The sequence below is a fragment of the Puntigrus tetrazona genome, chromosome 4 (assembly GCF_018831695.1).
Source record: "Puntigrus tetrazona isolate hp1 chromosome 4, ASM1883169v1, whole genome shotgun sequence".
In the NCBI taxonomy this organism is placed as follows: Eukaryota; Metazoa; Chordata; class Actinopteri; order Cypriniformes; family Cyprinidae; genus Puntigrus; species Puntigrus tetrazona.
In genome coordinates this window covers 9,355,855-9,377,337 of record NC_056702.1, presented here as the reverse complement: position 1 = coordinate 9,377,337, position 21,483 = coordinate 9,355,855, and the positions used below count along the sequence as shown (strand labels likewise).

Genomic DNA, 21,483 nt, shown 5'->3' with positions numbered 1-21,483 from the left:
ATGCTCAGCAGCTTTTGAACCCCACTCTGGTCCGGCAGCGCACCTCTCTCTTTCTCCAAATAGAAGATGCAACGGCATTCTCCCTGAAGAGCACGGAACTACAAAAACACAGTTCAAAGGTCATTGACATTGATGCTGACACCAAAAATGACGCGTGCAGTTCAGGCAGGATCCCTAACCGTAAGTCGGGCTCTTTTCGATTGAAAGCCGTCTGAGAAGAAAGACTGCTTGAGATGCTCCACGTCTCGTACGCTTTCCAGGCTCAGTGTGCAGAGCTGCTGCAGATAGAGCCTGTACCCCTGGCTGAGAGCAAGCCTGTAAAGCTTAAAAGACACGATAAAATATATTTATACGAAGGGAATATATGTGACACTGGATATCTACATTAGATATTTTGTAAATATATCAACATTTATTTTTTTGAGTAGTAATATGCATCGCTAAGGATTTCATTTAAACAGCTTTAAAGGCGATTTTTGTTTATTTTGCACCTTCAGTCGAATGTCGTCCTGTTCTAACAAACCGTAGCTTCTTTATTCAGCTTTGAGATGTTAAAAATAAACCTCAATTGTGGTTACAAAAAGGGTAATGCAGAGTTTTATTTACCTTGGAATCGAAGAGGAAATCTGCAGTTTGCAAAAGGTGCTCTTCAAAATAAGTGGGAGGAAGGCGAGATTTATACTTGTTCCATGTTTCAAACAGTTTCATGGACCTGTCAGTTAGCACACGTTTTGTATATTGTTAAACATACTTAAACATCGATAACGTGATGTAAAACGCTACAAAATATCAATGAAATGTAAGTTTATATCTTACCCTCTGGAGTAGGATCGGTAGTCGTAGTTCGGTGATCCCGAAATCTTCTTTATATGAGCTTTAAACTCTTTTAGTTCGCTTTGAAAAGCTGACAGGACGGGGTTGTTTTTATCCAGGGGTCCGTAGTAGGACGCGGGCGCGGGGTCCATGTCCGAAACAGCGAGAGGCGCTTTGTGTTTGACTCCGTTGTTATGGATACGACGCGCGCACTCTTTTTCAGACAAGACCGTGCGCGTACGTGTCCTATGCCAAAAGAAAATAAATAAATAATAATAATAATAATAATAATAATAATAATAATAATAATAATAATAATAATAATAATACATTAAATACACTTTAACACATATTATTTTATGAACCTGATCAGAGTTTTATTTTTTGCTTATTTTTTCTTGGGTGTTGGAAAGCTTAATTATATTCAATACCATTTCCGAAATACAATAAATGAAAACAGACAAAAGTAAAACTTGCCAATTTTGCTGATTTCCTTCCAACCGTTTATCTTTAACAACCTGCCATCTACTGGGCATTCAGTAATGGCGAATCTACCGCAAGATGAGTATTATAGCTAATATCGATACCTAGTACTTAGTAATGTATAAAACATAATAATATAAAATGGTAAATATTTATATGTCGTTCATGGAGTAGTATTTATTGTAGTATTTATATTCCTAACGAATCTGCGACCTCGAAAGTCAAGTTGGCACCGCCTGACTGTTGTGCGTTACATGTGGACTGTGGAGCTCAAGTTTATGTTGAGGACAGACGACTGTAAGCTCGGGTTTGGTAACATTTAAACGTGTTGTAACTGTAAGTTTGTGTTCACATTATAAATTCTGTATTTTCATACTAGTATAAGCATTTTTTCCCCGAAGAGCTACCGTTAGCTTTGCTAATATTGTCATTTACCTGTCATAGAAGGCTACTGCATACTGTGTGAAGTATGGGATGGAATACTTACTACTATATTTAGCGTCCGCTTAAAATCCGTTATATGCCTCAATTTGTTTGCTTGCGTATTTGTTTTCAGTTAAACAAAGCTAGAAACAAACAAGGAAAAATGAACAGTATCAGAAATAAATGCAATGCTATGTATATGCTGATGATTATGAACGGCATATTTATGAACTAACGATTTACTTTCTTTCACTTGTTTCTTTTGTATGAATGAACAGATTGTGATCTTGTTTTCGGAGATCTGCCTGTAGAGTTAAGGACACATCTTAAATAAACACGCCAGATGAACTAGATTATTATTTGTAAATGAAAATATGTCCGTCTGTAGACAGATCACCAGGATTCAAATCAGATTATGGTTTATTAAAAACTTTATTAAGAAATTAATTGCTCAGGTCACTCGATTCTTTTTCTTTGTCTCTATCAGTTACTCTGAGGATGTTGAGGCTTGGCTGCCTCAGAGGACTGGACTGGCATGGGACATCATGGAGCGTTCTATGTTCAACAACAAAAAAACCCAAAAACCTTTCACACCACATCCAAAAAGCCACATTCCCTTCATGCAGATCTCTTAAAAAGAGAGACCCTCCACCACACCGCAGTATACCATGTTTGCTTGGAGAACAAAGAGCTTTTTACTCTCAAGACTCCTCTAAAACCCCCAATCCAGGCTCTTCTGCAAAGATCAAATTGCGTACGCGCTTGGTGGTAACGCTGCTTTTCGGAGCCGGTATTATCGGTACCTGGTGGTACGTTTACCAGGAGAAACAAAAGAAGATGCAGATGCAAAGACTGGAGCAGTTGAGAAAAGTGGCTGTTGGACAGGGAGACTTTAGTCTGTTGGATCACACAGGACAGCGAAGGACCAAACGTGACTTCCTGGGCCGCTGGGTGCTCTTATATTTCGGCTTCACCCACTGCCCGGATATCTGCCCAGACGAGCTGGATAAAATCACCAGCGTAGTGCATATTCTTGATAAAGACCCCAGCCTGCCCACTGTCCAGCCGCTCTTCATCACCGTTGACCCTGAGAGAGATGACGTGGCTGCTATGGCTAAGTATGTGAAAGACTTTCACCCCCGGCTGATTGGATTGACGGGTACTGGGGAGGAAGTGAAGCAGGCAGGACGCGATTATAGGGTCTACGCCAGCGCTGGGCCTAAAGATGAGGATGGAGATTATATTGTGGACCACACCATTATCGTCTACCTGGTTAATCCAGACGGGCTCTTCCTGGACTACTACAATAGAATGAAAAATGATGTACAGATTGCTGAGAGTATACGTAATCACATGAAAAACTATGTTAAATTATTTTCAGATTAATCCAACCTGGGGGGAATATGTTTGCTCAATAAAACTGTGCTGATCAGCTACATCCTAGTTCCTCATGTGCACAAATAACGATGTTAATCAAGTAAAATGATACCCATCATCTTTTTGTAATTGAAATAAAATATGGAAAATCTTAAACTTGAAAATTTAAACATTGACAACTAACTGAAAGAAGTAATAAATTGACACAAACTACTCAAAGCACTAAAACTAGACATATTTTTGTGACAAAAGCATATAAAATGACTAAAATTAACTGAAAATATATCTATAAACAACATGATTTAAATGCTATAATAGCATGTAAATATTTTGAATTTATTTAAACTCCGGTACAGTGTATATAAATATGGTACCCATAAAGACTTATCTAAGCTATAACTCGCAAACAAATTAATTCAAAAGAAGTTCTCATATATTTTATTGCTACTGTTAATGTTAGTCTCACATCAAACAAAATGACTTCTTAAATAGTGCAGCACTGTTTATTTTATTTTTGTCTCCTATAAATTCTATAAAATTGGTTTAGAACCTGTACAGACATGCAAATTACTTAGAGATGAAATAAGCATTAAAATCTCAAAGCATGCATAGAAACAGACGTTTTTTTAAGCATTTTACAGACTTATAATTTTAGCCAATGAAATATGGCATACCAGCTTCTTAAAATGCAAAGCTGGTCTCAAACACCTGTGAAAAAGCCTGTTATTTCTTCATCGCAGACCAAACTGAAATCTTAAGGGCAGTGAAAAAGCATAGAAATTCTTTGACATTGCCAGTGATAAATAGCTAAATAGCTAAGAGAAGATAGGCAATAAACACACATAATAGGTCAAGGAATATCTGTAGCAGAGGCTGCATTGTAGGTTTTAAGTCGTTCATGAGCCCTCTGTGTAGTCATCAACATGAGCTCCATAGTATCTACGCTCTCTTCAAGACCATCTTTCTTGTCAATCTCCACCGTGTAATCATTGGCCTGTAACACAGAAGTAGTGTCAGGTGGTAAGGTTACGTTTTAACTTAACTTTCACAAGTATTTTTACAAATCTAGAAATAGAAGCTGCTCAAATTGGCACAGACAACCTTACTGGCAGTGCATAACTAGACTCAGTTAAGTAGCACCAGCCGTCACTGCTTTGTATACTTACCAGCTGTAGAGCAGCCAGCATGTATCTACAGGCTTCTGTGTTCTCCTTGCCTTTGACCACAAAGGAAAATGATTTTTTCACACCCACGCTACAGAGTGACTGGACAATTCTGTCTCCGTATTCATGGATGTCAAAAGCTGGACAGGTCTCCTGTAAACAAAATGTCAGATGCTTAGTACTACTACTAAAATTACTACTTTATCTCTCTATCTATCCATATCTATCCATTCATATCCATTCCCATCCATCCATATATATCCATCCATCCATATCTATTCATCCATCTCTATCTATCCATCCATCCATCCATCCATCCATATCTATCCATCCCTATCTATCCATCCATCCCTATCTATCTATCCATCCATCCCTATCTATCTATCCATTCATCCATCCCTATCCATCCATCTCTATCCATCCGTCCATCTCTATCCATCCATCCATCTTATGCTGAATATTTTAACCTTGCAAGAATCATCCCACATTACCTGAGCAGCAAGATGAGGGTTGATCCCATCCTCCCACTCTTTGACTCTTCGAGACAACGCAGTCTCCTGCGCATACTTCTGAGAGTTCACTAGAAACAAGTCCTACACACAGAAAAATCAAAAAGAATGAACTACCACTCTCCAATTTATGAATCATTATTTTCCTGGAAATCGATCTTAAGCTTTCATACCACACTCTTCTTGACCAGATCTTCGTAACTCATCCGGCTCATATGCAAGTCATGGAAAATTTGTTCCTGTTCACCAAGGTGCTCAAGATCATCAACCAAGTTGTCATGTTCCTCATCCGAAAAGCCATCACCTAGAAGCACAACATTTTTATGTTTTGTGCAGTTTAAACAATGGTTTGGGAAAGTAATGCCAATTAATGGTGTAGGGGGAAAAAATCTAGGATTGGTTCATTTTAATGTGTCACCCTCTTCGTCTGGATGCCGGACAATCTCGACCTGGTCCTCCATATTCTCTGGTTCCAAGTAAGTTTTCTTTAACTCCTCATCGGAGACAAAAACACCCTAAAACAGAAAATACCTAAGGTTACATGACATATCACAGAAACACTACTGCTCAAAGTTATGGCCAGTAAGATTTATGTTTTTGAAAGAAGTCTCTTATGCTCATTAAGGCATTTATTAAAATACAGTTTGTTAAATTTGGTTTTAAACAGTTGTTTTATTCCTATAATAAGGGACAGTAAATGTTTAGTGTCCCTTAAAGCCAAACGATTTGAACAATAAAATAAATATGTAAAAATTAAAAAAAAATCTAAAAATTTTACTAACCCTTTTCCTGAGGATCTGCTTCTGTGCTTTCAGACGCTGACCCATTTTACTCACAAAGATGTAGTTAAGGTCTACAATAAGAAAAGAAACACATGGTTTATAACGTTCAACAACTTTTTAGAGAAAGTTTTTTTTATATAGCACAATCTCTTCAAGTATTACCAGGATAGGTTGGTCCATTCTTAAGCTTGCGATCTTCAGTCTCAACTGTAAAGGAAGGAAAAACAACTTTTAAATTCATCAAAACATTTACGCCACCCATTCCTTTTCAAATAACAACCTGATCACAACTTACAGGCTTTAGAGTACCAGCTCCCAAAGTCCTGAAGTTTTGAAGCACTCTTCCTCTTCCTCTTTCCAGACTCTTCAAGACCAGCGGGCACTTTATAACACTTTCCTAGAGAGCAGAGAAGAAAATAGCAAGTCCGATAGCACAAAGCCATTATAAAATAATTAATTGAGTCAAGACACATATACAGAAGAACATCAGGTTGAGCACACACCTGTTTTGAGAGGTTTGTCCTCCCCAAACTCAGCATATGAATCATGCCATTTCCAAGGATCCACAGTTTCCTGGATACACGCAACTGATTGCTTTTACAAGGGCATGATAATGCAATACAACGTAAGGTACCCTAATCATGTACTACATGTGAATGAGTTTACTTGATTTAGTTTTAGTTTAAGTATGAAGGGAAAAAATGGCTATTTTATGTCACTGCACCGCTCGATACCTTGAGCTGCTTAGGTTCCTCTGGAACTGACTGTACTGCAGGTCTCGGTCTTAACACCCTCCCCTCACTAGGGGCCTTGAACAATTAAAAAAGGGAAAACTTTAATAATTACACTCAACAGATCTCTCCCCAATGCCAAACAGATCAATATTTAAAATCGCATAATCTGTTTCGCACCTGATGTCTTTCCACCCACTCTTCAGACTCCAACTCCATCCCGTGATCCTCCAGTGGAGGAAGAACCTCTGCGCCTCCATCTTCTTCATCGTAACCACCATTAACCTCAGCTACAGCTTCTAGACGCCAGAAGGCAATGATGTAATCTATTAGTCTTGACATTGGGATACGGTTCAGGCTTAATTTCGGGTCAGTAAGGGATTTTAAAAATATGAAAGAAATCTCTTATCCTCACAAAGGGTGCATTTATTTCATTAACAATAAAGGGGGAAAAAGATGTAAAATTCTGAAATATTGTTACAACTGAAAACAAATGTTTTCTATTTTAATATGATTTCTTAACCAGTTTTGATCATTTTGATCTAAAACCTTAAGACACTATAAACACGTAAAAAATAATAATAACAATAATAGTAGAGAGATAAAAGCAAAACATTTCTATAGATGTACACACAAAAAGTGCTCACCGTTGTCTAAGAGCACGGGTTTATGTACTGAGAAGTTGTTTTGGATTTCTCCGACCTCCTTGAGGAAGTGAGTGTGGGAAGAGCCCAGACGCATCAGTCCTGAGCCGTCGATGGTGAAATTATTAATTCGAAAATCCTTACAGCTGCCAAGAAGCTCCGCTTTAAGGCTAGAAGATAACATTACATTTTTTGGTAAAGCATTTTTAGTTCTTTCCAAGTGTGAACTTCATTTCCACGAACCGAGTCACATGTTCCGACAAAATATTCTCCTGAAAAACACGAAAACTGGACTGGTGTTGTTGGACTGTAGTACCAATAAGATTACAGAAGGAACGACGTGCACCATTTTGTTTGTTTGTGTAGTTCTTTACCTGAGAAGGGGGTACTTCTGTTTCTCCAGCGATTCCACGGGGATGAGAGATTCAGGGGGGAGACGGATAATCCTTACTGGCTAATAAAAAGAATTTCAAAAGAATTAGTCCCTGTTAAAAAAAAAAAAAGTACAAAATAAACTTAAAGACAACCCAACTCACCTCTGTTGTATCTTTCATCGTTATATTCTCCGAGTTGATGGTCTCGTCCTGCTCAATCTCATCAAACTGCATCAAAAAGTACTCAATTATTCACACTTAAAAAGTTTACTCAGTGAATTAATAAGCGCTACCGCTCATTTACGCACCTCACAACCATCACCTTCGTCGCCTGAAGGGGCATTTTCTTGGTTAGCGTCTGACGAAGAGCCTTGTTTATCACGTCTGTTGAAACAAAGACAAACCGCATGACAACACACCAACCGCCGATGCAACAGAACGTGGAGATCCAGGATGAAAACACTTACTTCTTGTTTTTGTTCGAGATGTAATCTAACGTTTGAAACACCAGAGTGTGAAGGAGCTCCACCTGAATATTCAAAACGGACCATTTTGTGAATTTAAAGTTTTGTGACACATTAAAGGATTTGAAAAACTACATTTTGCTTCGTTTCAGGCTCTCCGAGATGCTCGTGATTTTATTTCTTCATCTGGCAGATTTGGAGAAATTTACCATGACATCTCTTGGACACGGTGAATGGGTGCCATCAGAATGAGAGTTTAAACAGCTGATAGAAACATGGCAAAAACCCAAGTATCTCACTCAACTCCAGTCCTTTAATAAATGCCTACTCAAGTCAAAAGCTGTGTGTTTGCTAGAAACAAATCCACCATTAAGGGTTTTTAATATGATTAAAAAAAATAAATAAATAAAAGAACAAATTATAGCATGCATCTTTCTGAATCTAAAGATGTTAACTGATGAACTGGGCTCGTGTGATCACTGAATGAGCCGCTTGAACTCTCACTCTGTCGGCACCCATTCGCTGCAGAGGATCCAGTGGTGAGCAAATAACGTGATGCTGAATTCCTCATCCGTTCCACTGAAGAAATTAACTCACCTACGCCTCGGGAGGCCTGAAAATAGTTTCAAACAATTTACCTTTCGACCGTAGATGCATGTGGACCCTTGGATCAAAAGCGCAGCCTCTGCAAAGTTCATCATGGTCTTCCCGCCATCAAAAGAAATGGTCATCTGGTCCAGCTGTCATCACAAAAAACAGCAACAATAGGGTACTTGGGCTAGGAAATGAAGCTTTAAATGAATTAAGGAGGTTTTGATCAGGCTATGCGCGTTTTTTGTCACCTCCTCAAGATACTCTCCCAGCTGGCTGGCCAGGTCAACGTCCCAGTTCTTGGTGAGGTCCCGCAGGGGCTGCAGCAGATGGGCGTATCTCGTCTCTGCACAATCCATGACCACGTATTTCCGGAATACCCTGCAAACAATATTTCTGACAATTCATAAACCGAGCTTCCGATTAAATCGCCGTCCTTACGTTAAAGGTGATTCAAAATATCTAAGGCAAGACTGGCTAATTTTAAAAAAATCCCACAGTCTCCACAGTCAAAGAAAAAATGACACTAAAGTAAGTGTAAAAATGACTTTTGCTAGCTGTCAAGCAACTACAAGAATGGACTGGTCTGCATATAAACGTTACCATTTCACGTAAACCGCTTTGTGACCAACTATGTTTAATTTGCGCCGGATAAACAGAAGTGGACGCGCGACGATCACAAATATAAATACACTCACCTTCAGTGCGCGAGCAAGCGACGGCTGCTTGACAAAAATAATCTGCGCCTCGAAAAACGCACAGCTCCGGCCTCTAAACTGTGCGAAAGAAACTAAAACGTAATGTTTGGGTAAATTCCGCGCGCACGTCAGTTTTGTTTTTGCCGCGTGCGTGTCGTCAGCTCGGAGTCATGGAGACGCCGCGGAAGCGCCGCCCCCTGCCGGCCCGGAGGAGCGGCTCGCGGAAGGTCACTAAAATCCTAACTCCACTAGGATATGCTTTATTTTTTAGATATTGCATATTAATAAAATACAGTGGGAGCTTACATATACGATAGTCAGGCAATTAAACGAACACATAATTCAAACGGTTTATTAATATGATTTTTTAAGTTAAAACAACAGTAACAATAATTTGCACGTCACAATAATGTATTTGTTTATTTCCATTTCTATTCCAAACTAATTTACACTTCACATCGTCCAGAAGAGGTCGCTATAAGGTAGGAGCCACGGTTTACAACCACGATAAAAGCAAACAACTAGAGTACGACCTACTGAGACTACTGGTTCATTGCATTCCATAGCATTTCATTTCGATTAAATTTTTTTATTTTATTTATTTATTTTTTTTGCATTTACTGCAAATTAATTCACCACGATACCTCGACCTGGCCTAACGTTTACACTTAGTCGTTCAGCAGACGCTTTTATTTACAAATGAGCACAGTGAAAGCAATCGGAATCAACGCACGACGTGCAAGTCCCAGCTAGACACTGAATAGACCAAAAAGAGTTTTTGCGTAAGAAAAACAAGCAGTTATATACATTTGCATGTCTGAATATGTAACATCCCCGCCGTGATTAGCCCACTTCAATGCTCGCCATTTCCATAAGATGATAGAAAATAAACATAAACATGCGCACACATCAGTTACGTACATGCATGCACAAAAAAAATAAAAATAAACTGGAATTGCATCCGTTTAGGGCTTAGAAGGAATGCTTAGTCAATAGTTCTGTGCCCGTAAAAAAATCATAAAGGGGTGGCAGATCTTTAAAGAAAAAATTTTTCAGATCCTCTTTATGATTAGTCTGTTTGATCTTTGCAAGGCGGAGGCGAGATATTTTATCTCTGATCAGCGAGATATAAATGGGTGGAACAGACTGCTTTCCCTTCAGTGGTGCTGCTCTGCATACTAACAAGGAAGAAGAAGCGGGGACTGTATCCACCGATGGTGGGAAAACACCAGATAAAACACTAAACGGTGCTACAGGGGGATCTGGTAATGTGCGCTGGAGAGCTGTTGAAAGAGGCTTGGATACATAGTGTACTAGTGAACCCTTAGCACACTGACGGCTGTCACGCCTAAGAGTTGTGGCTCATTTTGGGCTCATATGACTCTTGACATATGAGCGTTATGTACTACTTCAAGTCGAGGTGAGCGATGCCTGAACCCTCTTGAGGACGCAGGCTCATGTGTCATCTGAGGCTAATCTGCCGAGAGCTTTCTCCTAATTTTATCTAAAGAAGAGGAGGCTCGACCACAATTTTATTCGTTTTAAAGTAGCAACTAATTGGTTTATAAACACAAGTAACATGACCCGTCCATAAAACTAACAAGCATGCCAATTGTGTGAGCAAGGTCATCTGAGGCAGACATACAGCCAGCTCTGAGCGCTGTGTTCCATATAGAAATAAAGAGTACTGGTTACCAACATCTATCTATCTATCTATCTATCTATCTATCTATCTATCTATCTATCTATCTATCTATCTATCTGTATCTATCTATCTATCTATCTATCTATCTATCTATCTGTCTGTCTGTCTGTCTGTCTATCTCTATCTATCTATCTATCTATCTATCTATCTATCTGTCTCTCTATCTATCTATCTATCTATCTATCTATCTATCTATCTATCTATCTATCTATCTATCTATCTGTGTCTGTCTGTCTCTCTATCTATCTATCTATCTATCTATCTATCTATCTATCTATCTATCTATCTGTGTCTGTCTGTCTCTCTATCTATCTATCTATCTATCTATCTATCTATCTATCTATCTATCTATCTATCTATCTATCTATCTATCTATCTATCTGTGTCTGTCTGTCTCTCTATCTATCTATCTATCTATCTATCTATCTATCTATCTATCTATCTATCTATCTATCTATCTATCTATCTATCTATCTATCTATCTATCTATCTATCTATCTATCTATCTGGAGCTTCTTATGTTTTGGTTTGTCAAATGTAGGCAATAAATTCCTGGTTTAAGGTGGCACTTGTCATGCTGTGACTGGTTTAGAGGAGTTCTGTAACACACACACACACACACACACACACACACACACACACACACACACACACACACACACACACACACACTTGAACTTGAAAAGCAATAACTCTACATTTCTTTAAAATGTAAAATCTTTAAAATCATATTCCAAAAAAAACATGCCCTTCATAGATGTTTTAGAAATAAACTTTTTATTACAGAATTACAATATAGGCCTAGAATGAATAATGAACAACAAAATAGATTTGGGGTGTGCTATACTGAACGTATTGCAGTATATTCCGCCTGTCATCGCTAGATATTAGACCTTTATGCAAAACTAAAAAGCAAAATGACAATTAGTCTTCTAATTGAGAGCATCCTTGCTAGCAAGGATCCCTAATACCCAAAACCTAATAACAATCAAAAATAAACGCATAATCGCATACAGCTTGAACTGTGATAGAAACGTGCGTCTGGCAGACCGCAGCAAAACAAACAAATAAACAACAACAAACTATCCAGTTGGCACGACCTTAAGAGAGCGCTCGCGCATCCGACCACGTGATGCGATTCCTGGAAAGTTCCTGGAAATTAGTCTTTTGTATAGCAGTCTTTTAAAATGAGGATTAAGTAGTTAACGACGAACGCGCGCGCGCACACACACACAGAGAGCGAGAGAGAGAGAAAAAAAAATATCACTATATTGAACATCACTAAACTGCTAGACAGAGTAATTATATGTGTCCTGCTCGCCTGGCGCGCGCTGTAACGCGTTTGGACGCGCGGTGCGTGCGGCGCGCTCGCAGACAGCGCGAGACACACGGTGTCGCCTTTTGCGGAGCGTCGCTCCCAGAAAGAATCAATGCAAACACACGGAAAAACGCGTCCCGGTCTGCTGAGCGTCTGACAGCGAGCCGATCGGCGTCTCCCATTAATAATAAATAATGGCTCTAAAGCACGGTGCCACTGAACGTCGGTAACGCGAAACGCGCCGGATCTGATTGCTTATAGCTTTCACTTGGACAAAAGGTAAGTGCTGCGCGCTTTCTCCGACTGTCACCTCTCTGGCTCAAGTTTACGCGCAAAACGCATCCTGCTTTATTCCCACAGCTTCGTCGCGCCTCGGACAGCGACTGCTTCCGGCGACTCGCGCGTTTAGAAGTAGGTTTGCTTAAAGCGCGGACGTTTATCTTATTTGTCACGCTATCGTTTACCAGGAGCTGTCAGCGCAGTTTCCCGGTAAAGGCGGTTCTGCGTATTTCGCCGTCTCTCAAAGGCAGCCTTTGTTTTTATTCCCCGCGCACGTGCGCGACGAGCCACTCGCGTTCGCGGAGCCGCTTCGCTCTTCCGTCCAGTTAAAAGCGGCAGCAGAGAAAGCGACTGTTTAAGGGGAGATTTGTCACTTTATGAGGGCATTTCGTATAAGCTGCTAGAAATGAGCTGCGGGAGTGAAACGACTGTCATACGCGAGCACCACCCTCCCGAGGTGACAGGCAAGTTAGAGGCTTTAAGTCTGAGAAAATATTGAGGATACACGGGACAAAAAAAAAAAAAAAAAACAAGCAACTCAAAGGTAAGAGGAAAGAATGATTTCGTTTCCCTCTTGGGCTCAGATCGGGATCGTGCATTGGTATCATTATATGTAAAAAAAAAAAACACAACTATAAACAGCATTTCTTCTGGAGACACAAATATTGCACAAAACAGGGCAGCGTTTCTACGCGCACACTTTTTCGGGTTAGCCGTGTCACGCGTTTGCATATGCGTTTCTTGTTTTATTTTATTTAGTTGCTGAATTAACTGAAAAGAAACGACTTTTTGAAGAAGTCAGTTTGATCACAAACGCACAGCGCGCGCGCATTTATACGTGGAAGATTGTTGCGTTTGCTTTTTTTTCCCCCTTTTTTTTGGATACACCGGTTTTAAAAGGCAAACAGTTTCGCAGCAAACAAATGTGGCACGCGCAAAAAAAAAAAAGAAAGGAGAAGAAGAGGCATGGGGTGAAAATCGTGTTTGTGTTTGCAGATCGCCGCCGGACGAAATCCACGGACGCCGTGGGAGACTTCTCGCATGTTTTGCTCGATTGCACGCGTCAGCCGTCTCCGAAGGATAATTATAGACGTTGACTGGATGCAGAAGCCCGTTCTCCAATGACCTGCCACTCGTCCGACTCCACGGAAAGCATCGAGAATGAAAGGAGATCGCAAACCGAAACCCAAGTCGCGGAGTCCGAGCAGAGTCGCATTGCCACTGCCATGAGAGACCTTAAAAACACCGGTAAACGTTTACTGCTCGCTTTACTCGCATGTCCCCCTTCGCTTGCTCCCGACTCTCGCTCAGTTCAAGGCTGTTAATTAGCAAAAATCAGCACAATGCGTCAAATGCGACGTTAAAAGTGATAACGTGCCATTTAAACGAGATTAACCCTCTGTATAAAATCGCAGCGAAACGTGTAAAGGTCGCTTGGAGCGTACTTTAATCTCATAAATCGAGCAGGTATTTCAGCGCTGTCTCGTGCTTTTGGCACGAGTTTGTTGATGTGTGTTCAAAGCGGATATGATTTCAGTTTATGAACGCCGCATAGTTGAAAATGAGGGCTGTTGATGCTTTTATTCGTTTGCATTTGGTGTGCTGTTATAACAATGGCAACATCGGAGTAGTGCATGTCAACAAAAAAGTAGTAGTAAATCCATTCGTTTTTACATTTAAGGGGGCATTTTCATCATGTTAGGTTTGCAGGGGCGTTCTTATGAAGCCGTTTCATCGTTGCACGCCAGAATTTGAATTGAATACATTAATTAATCCGAATAATTAGATGTGATGTAAAGTGTAATCGAATTAATTAAATGCCATATAAGGACATTAAGAACTATCAGACGTTACAAAGGATTTTGCAATGATATGAATTCGTTTATTTGTTAATTTCGGGAGCGTTTCTCTGCGGGGTTTGTCCCACATGCCTCCCTTTCTCACCCCGAGATAAAGTATGCAAGTGAATTTTTATAGGAACTATGCGAATTTCCAGACAAAGCTTTTACTGTTTACACTTTCTGTTTGCTTTTTGCGCAACAAAAGAGTGACTTTATCATGACATTATCTGCGAAGCTTTTGTTGCATTTCCTGGTCTGGCTGGAGCGTCTGTCCTCAATGTTCCGCGTCCCCGTCACATCCCTTTCTGGTTTCGAGAGTGGGAGCGAATTTAGCCGAGCGGCTGCACTCGCTGTATTAAGAGAAACACGACGTAAAGTCATTATGATCCTGCAGCGAGATCCGTTTTTAGGTTCGTTTGTTGCTGAGGGAAACGACGTGAGCAGCTTCTGGGAACATCTGTCAAGCATCCGCCATCAAAAATGTCCCCAGATGAATAGTCAAGATGGTCTAGTTCAGAAAAATATGCCATTGATGTTGACATTTCGGCTATCTCGCAGTTGCCATAATGTTTTCAATGAATATTCATTTAACAGCTCTTTTCGGAAGTACTTGGTTTCTGTTGTGGATTAGCTCTTAAACTCAAGAGGTTGAATCTCTTCTAAAAGCCAAAATATCCGTAGTGACTCAGAACAGCCTGACAAAACGGCAGAATAGCCAGGATGTGACTGTAGCTGTGACGGTTTTTGTGAGCTTGTCTTTAGAGGGACACGTTACGGCTCTCGCGTTACACAGGCAAGCGACCGAAACAGATACCGTGGAAGGGGATACATATGACCATCTCTGTGTCTTGTTTTCTTGGAAGCAGGCTGGTATTGGGGCAGCCTGACGGCCAATGAAGCCAAGGAGATCCTGCAGGACACGTCGGAGGGGACGTTTCTCGTCCGAGACAGCTCTCAGAGGGACTACCTCTTCACCATCTCCGCCATGACATCCGCGGGACCCACCAACCTGCGGATCGAATACAAGGACGGCAAGTTCAAGCTGGACTCCGTGGTGCTGGTCAAACCCAAACTCAAGCAGTTCGACAGCGTCGTCCACCTCGTGGAGCACTACGTGCAGCTGTCCCGGACGTCTTGTAAGGGCAGGACTACCCCTCTCGCCCCGTCCAATGGCACCGTGCAGCTGCTGCTCACGACTCCGGTGTACACGGCCACACCATCTCTGCAGCATCTGTGTCGGATTGCCATCAACAAAACCACGCGGCGGGTACAAGAACTGCCTTTGCCGAACCGGCTGAAGGATTACCTGACAGACTACACTTATAATGTATAGAACAACATGGACAGTGATGACCATAAGTGCTGAGGTTCTATGGATCGTAGACCCAGTGATAAATGGGTGCTGATGTCCCGTTTAGGATCATTTGCCTGCGGGATCCCTCAAGTGTGCCCAAGGACTACTTTAAAGCGATAGTTCACCCAAAAAAAAAAGAATCTGTCATTAATTACTCACGCACACGATGTTCCAAACATTCTTTTCTTTCTTCTGCGGAACACAAGAGAAGATTCCAATTTCGTTCGTGTAACGAAAGCCAATGGGGTCCGAAAGAACACCGTAGCCCGTTGACTTTTATCGTGTCAGCGTTTTTCAAAACATCTTCCATTTCCAGATTTGGTGAGTAAGTAACGACAGAGTGTTCATTTCTGGCTGAACTATCCCATTAATACGCAAGAATATCGTAACGGTGTTAAGTGTCCTTCATTGTGCACTTAACAAGTTTATGGCCTGTGGATATTCTACAGTCAATTTTTAATGAGCGACTGAGCAGTATCTGTGAGGAGCATTGCCTGCACTGACATCTGTGGGTTTCTACCTGTAATACGCACATCAGATATACAGGATGTGACCATGCATCCCTTTTAAAGGAGCAGTTCACCCAAAAATGAATAGCTCGACTTTAAATCCGATGCTGTTCATTCTGTAGAACATAAAAGAAAATATCCCGCAGCTGCCTTTGTTCCATTAAAGTCAATGGTGTTCCGAAAGCCGACTCTTAAAAAATTAAAGGTTCTAAAAGGAACCTTTCGGCGAACAGTTCTTAAAAGATTTTTTCATTTGAAATTCTATAACGATCTGAAAAGGTTCCATGGATGTTAAAGGTTCTTTGTGAAAGAACCCTTGGTTTTAACATGAAATAAATCCATACGACTCCTCTGGGATATTCTAAATAAGGCTTATTTACTCTCCAATCACTGATCAAAGCAGACCACATTATCTGTGGCACAAACATCCACTGATGTTGAACCTCATCGGGATGTTAAGTGATGTTTGAAGTGTTTTCTTTTATGTTCCACAGAAGAAAGCAAACCATATGAGTTTGGAACAACATGAGGGTAACATGAGTACATTTTTGGGTGAGCTATGCTTTTATTGCAGCAGGTGTCTGAGATGTTCTGCATCCTGTGTTTGAGACACGGGAGTTTGAAACTGTATGCTTTTTGACTATGTTTTATTTGCTCATTATCCATGTTATATTTTTGTACTGTAGTCGTAGATCACATTTTATGTCACGGTTGCCCAAGGAACTGCTGGGAACTGGCAAGTACCTTGGGATATGATATACTGTATATCCCAATACAAGTCATCATGAAAACGTAATACCTGCTGAACAATTACATGGAAACTAGCCCTTTCAAACCAGTTTGAAACAAAACAAACCATTTAAACATATACACTACCATTTGAAAGTTTTTTTAATACTTTAAATCAGCAAGGACACATTGAATGGACCTAAGTCTGTAAAGATATTAATAATGTTACAAAAGATTTGCGTTACCTGTAAATTCTATACTTTTGAACTTTGAAGCGCAGTTTCATCAAACATATTAAGAAGCACATTGATTTCTGAAGGATTGCGTGACACTAAAGACTGGAGAAATGGCTGCTAAAAAACATCACAAGAAACAGAAAACGGTTTGAAATTTCAGCAAAAAGTTTGCTCTAAAAACGAATTGCTGAGCATAAGAGACTTATTGAAAAAACATACTAAATTTTGAATGGCAGTGTATATAAAACATTTTAATCTAAAGGCCCTAACTTGCTTAAACGGGTCCTCTGCGTTCCCCAACATTCCCCAACAAATTTAGGGCGCGTACTTTGCAAATAAAATATACCACCGGCTTAGTATTTTATTGCACATTCTTAACCAAGAGGTAATTTAGCAGCATGGTTTGTTTCAGCTTTTGTTGCATATGGTCAAGACGTATTGGCCTGTGTTAACCCTACCTCAGGAGGGCGTCGCGATAAACCTGCATGCTGATTGGTTGTATTTGGAAAATATTTGATTCTATACTGATACAGACCAAAAAAAAAAAAAAAAAGACATACTAGCTTTTTATTCTCTCTTCACTGCTATTCATGGAGAGATCATAAGAAAAATTGGATTAAGTTCCTGACTAATCTGACCTCCTTTCTATTTTGGTTTAATGAAACATGCATAACGTTATCCCTTCAAGAATGAGTCGCTCGATGTATTCTACTCACCAATGTGCTTGGGTGCTAAATTCCTGCATTTTCTTTCTATGCTTAGTCTTTCAGTTGAAGCATTCGAACGGTATTATATTAAAAGCGTTGCGCTGAAATGATTACAGATTGATTCTGACGTTATTTTTAAATGAAGAAGTTCCTTATTTAATATGACTTAATTTAATAAGCAAATCTAACATGAGTTTTAAAATAATTGGGAAGCTGATCTCCGATCAGAATAAAAGGTAATTCTCTAAGATCCAGTGTACTATTGTCAATATTATCCGTCGTCTTCCTTGAGGACATTGTATATCTAGGATAGTAAGTCTGATATGAACTCTCTGCCACTACAAAATTCCACTAGTATCATTTTACAACATTGTGCTGCATTCAGGGGTGAATGGATTGTCTCCCAAAAAAGTAGGAAATAAAAGCAAGCATAGCTTTAATTCATGGTCTCTGTCTTTTTTGGTAACGTCTGATAGAGGACTTGGGAAATATTAGCATTTTATTTGAGTTAGGGGAAAAAACGGAAAAAAAAAACACCCCACAGTGTTTGTTTTCAACAACAACTTGACGCTTTTATTTCTGCCCCTAAATGAGCCAATCATGTGCAGAACAGATAATAACACCCATCATCAAGGTCAAACACCCACAACCTGGCAACCTCTCAAAGCTTTAGTAAACCCTCATCCTAAATGGAGTTCTGATTTCTAATGTTATGGAAATATACGGATAATCCAAGTGTATTTAGTGTTTGTTTTGAAATTGGTTGGTTGTTTAGAAGATTTACTTTTTAATCGTTTACAAGAACATTGCATCACGCGTGCTTGCGCTTCATAAGTATTTCTTTTGTGTACATTATCAGCCATTTTTTAAGTGTTTTGTCTTTGTTTCACTTCCAGTTCGCCTAGCTTATTTTCCATTTCTACAGCTTCACTTGTCCCCTCCATGTTTTTTTTTCTTTCGTAGCTTGCACCAAAGCATGGAAATTCTGAGTAATAATTTGAGTCACTCAAATTTTCCAGGGATTTTTTTAGAGTGAATTGTGTGTACAAAGGCTGTATATTTGCAGACGTTTCCTCGAGAGGCAACCGGCGACCAGATCAGCACAAGAAAGTGACTATTTCTGTTAAATATTGACACCATTCCCAAGAAAGAGCTGCTAAAAGCAGGAGTTCTCCTTGTCACAGCACAAAAGAGTTGTTTGGTCAAAGATAACGTGGAGATAGCGCTGTTTTCCAGGTAATCTAAACTTCATTGGATTTTACATGGAAATTGGATGTAATTGACCCCACAAGTGCAGTGTCACAGTTTATGTAGTCACACACACATCTAAGTGTTGGCTTCAGCATGTGAGAAGAACAGTGACATCCTATTCAAATTACTTGAATTACTATACAAGGCACTTAATGTATATATACTTAATATAGCACTATATATATATATATATATATATATATATATATATATATATATATATATATATATATATATATATATACACACACACACATGTGTGGTGTGTGTGTGTACATGTTGATACTTCAGTGACTCCCTTACAAAATATTATATATTATAATTTATGTCATAAAGTGTTGCCTACAATATATAATTTAGCTTTAAGACATTATATTTTGACATCTTTTGGATCTATTTTAATCTTATTGTTACCATGACAATTGTAATAAATTACACAGTATTTTTTTTATTAACTAATAACGCAAACGACAATGATGCATTCAATTTATCTCGATTTTTATATTTTATGATTATGTTTTTGATGTATATATTACTTCTGTTGGGTGCAGTTGCACAAAAAAGCTTCCAAGCCGTATGAAATATAACATCGTTTTTAAGGTAAGCAGTGAGGGGTCAACGAGGGGTCAACGACAATGATGCAGTTAGTAGATTTTAATATCCATAATTAGTAATACCATAATATTACATGTACTATTATAATAACAGTACATTTTGCAAAATTACAACCCTACGACTTAGTACATAACTCAGTACAAAATTGTATAATTACACCGTGATAAGGACACCTTAAAACAAAATGTAACCTAAAATTTATAATCAATAATACCTTAAATTAAAGGTAGTAAGTGTAAGTGATTTCAGAAGAAATCTTCCAGGGAATAATAAATGAAATGTAAAAAAAAAAAGATGCACAAGTGCCCTAAGCACGTATATGTTGACCTAAAACTTGTCACTCGTTGAGGACCTGAACTGCCCCAGTGAGGAATATTCTGGATCTCACATCTCTTTACATGACCGGACCTGACTTGGTGAACGTCTTAACAGCTCATGCGGTCAAGTAAACAGGATTTAAAAGGTGAGTTCAGGGTCGAGGGATATTGAACTCTCACCTCCTATCGCAGGCGCAAAACAATTCAATGGACTCCTTCAGCTCAAAGTCTTCATGTTGTACTGTACATCTGATAAAAACATAGCCTTTGCGACGATGCAAAGCATGCTTCGCTAAAGCGCGCGACGCGTTTTGTATAATTATGGCATTATCAAGACTAGAGTATGATAATATCAAACTGTTCATTCAAATCTGAGGCAGGTGCACTGCCATGTGCGGAAACGCAACATATGGAGCATCGCTGTGGGTGATACTATGAAACAGATGATTAGCGTTAGAATGATTTAATGGGTCAGTAACTAAAAAACGAAAACGTTTGAAACATGTAAAGACGATACAGTGCAGTTTTATGCAAATATCCATGTCCTTATTTAGCCTGGTAGATGCGTCCAATTTAGTTTGAAGTCCTTAAGCCTCAAAAATAATAGATTCTCTGAAGGGAAAATCCCTTCTAACAGATTTTAAAAGGCTTAGTGTAAAACGTGCTCGTTGGTAAAGCAGGCCTTATGCATGGTTGTATAAAGAGCCATACCGTAAATGTAATGAACTGAACGTATAGGGGATTACTTGCATGAGGACACAAAAGGCAATGGTATGGACCCTCAGGATTATACAAATAATACCAAAGGGGATTTACATAGATACATCCAACTTCTTGCAGCTCGTAAATGCCATGATATTTAAATAATCCGCTCTTCCTGGAACAACTGTTGCTTTACAAAATCGTAACCAGTGTTTGAAAGACTAAAGCCACTTTATGGGCAAAAGAAAGCTTAGCGTTTCAAACAAGTGGTTTAACCGAGGGTCACGAGGACAAGAAAACATATAACACAACTTTACTAATCAGGGGACAGTGTCAGCAATAGGCAGCTTTATATACAATGTTTCTGTGAGAGTCATCACAGGACAAACTGGAAAGACAAGGGCACCGCTCAGTGATATCATTTGAAAAGAAGAGAGGAACTGAAGAGAGAATTGTAATTATAATCCGGTGGTAACTGTATCCGAAATATAACATATGAAATATCAGAGTTGTTCTAGTTATTGTTATGGAATGAATGTAAAGACGCAACACATTCTATAGATTTACATAAACGCATTGTATTAATACTACAAAACACTTGTTAGTATTTGAATGTATGAGCCTTACCTAGAAAACCCAGCTCTGTATTGAAGGTTTCCGGATGGGTATATCTGAATAAAAGGGATAGTAACAGCTTTATTATGTTAGGTCATAATACAATTTCTCAGGCTATTTTTTTGTTTGCGATAGTTATTTCTGCACAATGATTAGTCTAAATTGCCCATTTAAAAAAAAAAAAAAATAAAAAAAAAAAAAGCGGGAACAATAATCCTGACGAAAATAGTTCCTCCTGCTCCTTGTTTCCAGC

General features: G+C 39.3%; 3 protein-coding genes across 7 annotated transcripts; 2 read left to right on the top strand and 1 right to left on the bottom strand.

The window, feature by feature from the left end:
* The first annotated feature begins 1,524 nt into the window (after positions 1 to 1,524).
* Positions 1,525 to 3,155, top strand: LOC122342492 (protein SCO2 homolog, mitochondrial). 2 transcript variants are annotated; one of them, XM_043236324.1, is made up of 2 exons: positions 1,525 to 1,632; positions 2,207 to 3,155. In XM_043236324.1, exon 2 carries the CDS (start codon positions 2,218 to 2,220, stop codon positions 3,103 to 3,105), a length of 888 nt encoding a protein of 295 aa, XP_043092259.1. In that variant the 5' UTR covers positions 1,525 to 1,632; positions 2,207 to 2,217; the 3' UTR covers positions 3,106 to 3,155. The 2 variants fall into 2 exon arrangements, with proteins under 2 accessions (XP_043092259.1, XP_043092258.1); XM_043236323.1 differs by having other exon boundaries at positions 1,528 to 1,593.
* A 364-nt stretch (positions 3,156 to 3,519) lies between these two features.
* Positions 3,520 to 21,371, bottom strand: ncaph2 (non-SMC condensin II complex, subunit H2). 2 transcript variants are annotated; one of them, XM_043237914.1, is made up of 19 exons: positions 21,243 to 21,371; positions 8,606 to 8,735; positions 8,402 to 8,503; positions 7,767 to 7,828; positions 7,608 to 7,683; positions 7,462 to 7,527; positions 7,300 to 7,379; positions 6,929 to 7,095; positions 6,462 to 6,580; positions 6,285 to 6,359; positions 6,054 to 6,123; positions 5,846 to 5,947; positions 5,713 to 5,757; positions 5,551 to 5,621; positions 5,187 to 5,283; positions 4,942 to 5,072; positions 4,751 to 4,852; positions 4,263 to 4,412; positions 3,520 to 4,090 (listed from the first exon to the last, which is right to left on the bottom strand). In XM_043237914.1, the coding sequence occupies exons 2-19, from the start codon at positions 8,711 to 8,713 to the stop codon at positions 3,947 to 3,949; spliced, it is 1,767 nt and encodes a 588-aa protein (XP_043093849.1). In that variant the 5' UTR covers positions 8,714 to 8,735; positions 21,243 to 21,371; the 3' UTR covers positions 3,520 to 3,946. The 2 variants fall into 2 exon arrangements, with proteins under 2 accessions (XP_043093849.1, XP_043093848.1); XM_043237913.1 differs by lacking the exon at positions 21,243 to 21,371 and adding an exon at positions 9,053 to 10,831.
* On the top strand, positions 11,539 to 18,170 carry socs2 (suppressor of cytokine signaling 2). 3 transcript variants are annotated; one of them, XM_043237917.1, is made up of 3 exons: positions 11,539 to 12,354; positions 13,351 to 13,602; positions 15,059 to 18,170. In XM_043237917.1, the coding sequence occupies exons 2-3, from the start codon at positions 13,476 to 13,478 to the stop codon at positions 15,526 to 15,528; spliced, it is 597 nt and encodes a 198-aa protein (XP_043093852.1). In that variant the 5' UTR covers positions 11,539 to 12,354; positions 13,351 to 13,475; the 3' UTR covers positions 15,529 to 18,170. The 3 variants fall into 3 exon arrangements, with proteins under 3 accessions (XP_043093852.1, XP_043093854.1, XP_043093853.1); XM_043237919.1 differs by having other exon boundaries at positions 11,555 to 12,354; positions 15,062 to 18,170; XM_043237918.1 differs by lacking the exon at positions 11,539 to 12,354 and adding an exon at positions 12,361 to 12,898.
* Positions 21,372 to 21,483: the final 112 nt, after the last annotated feature.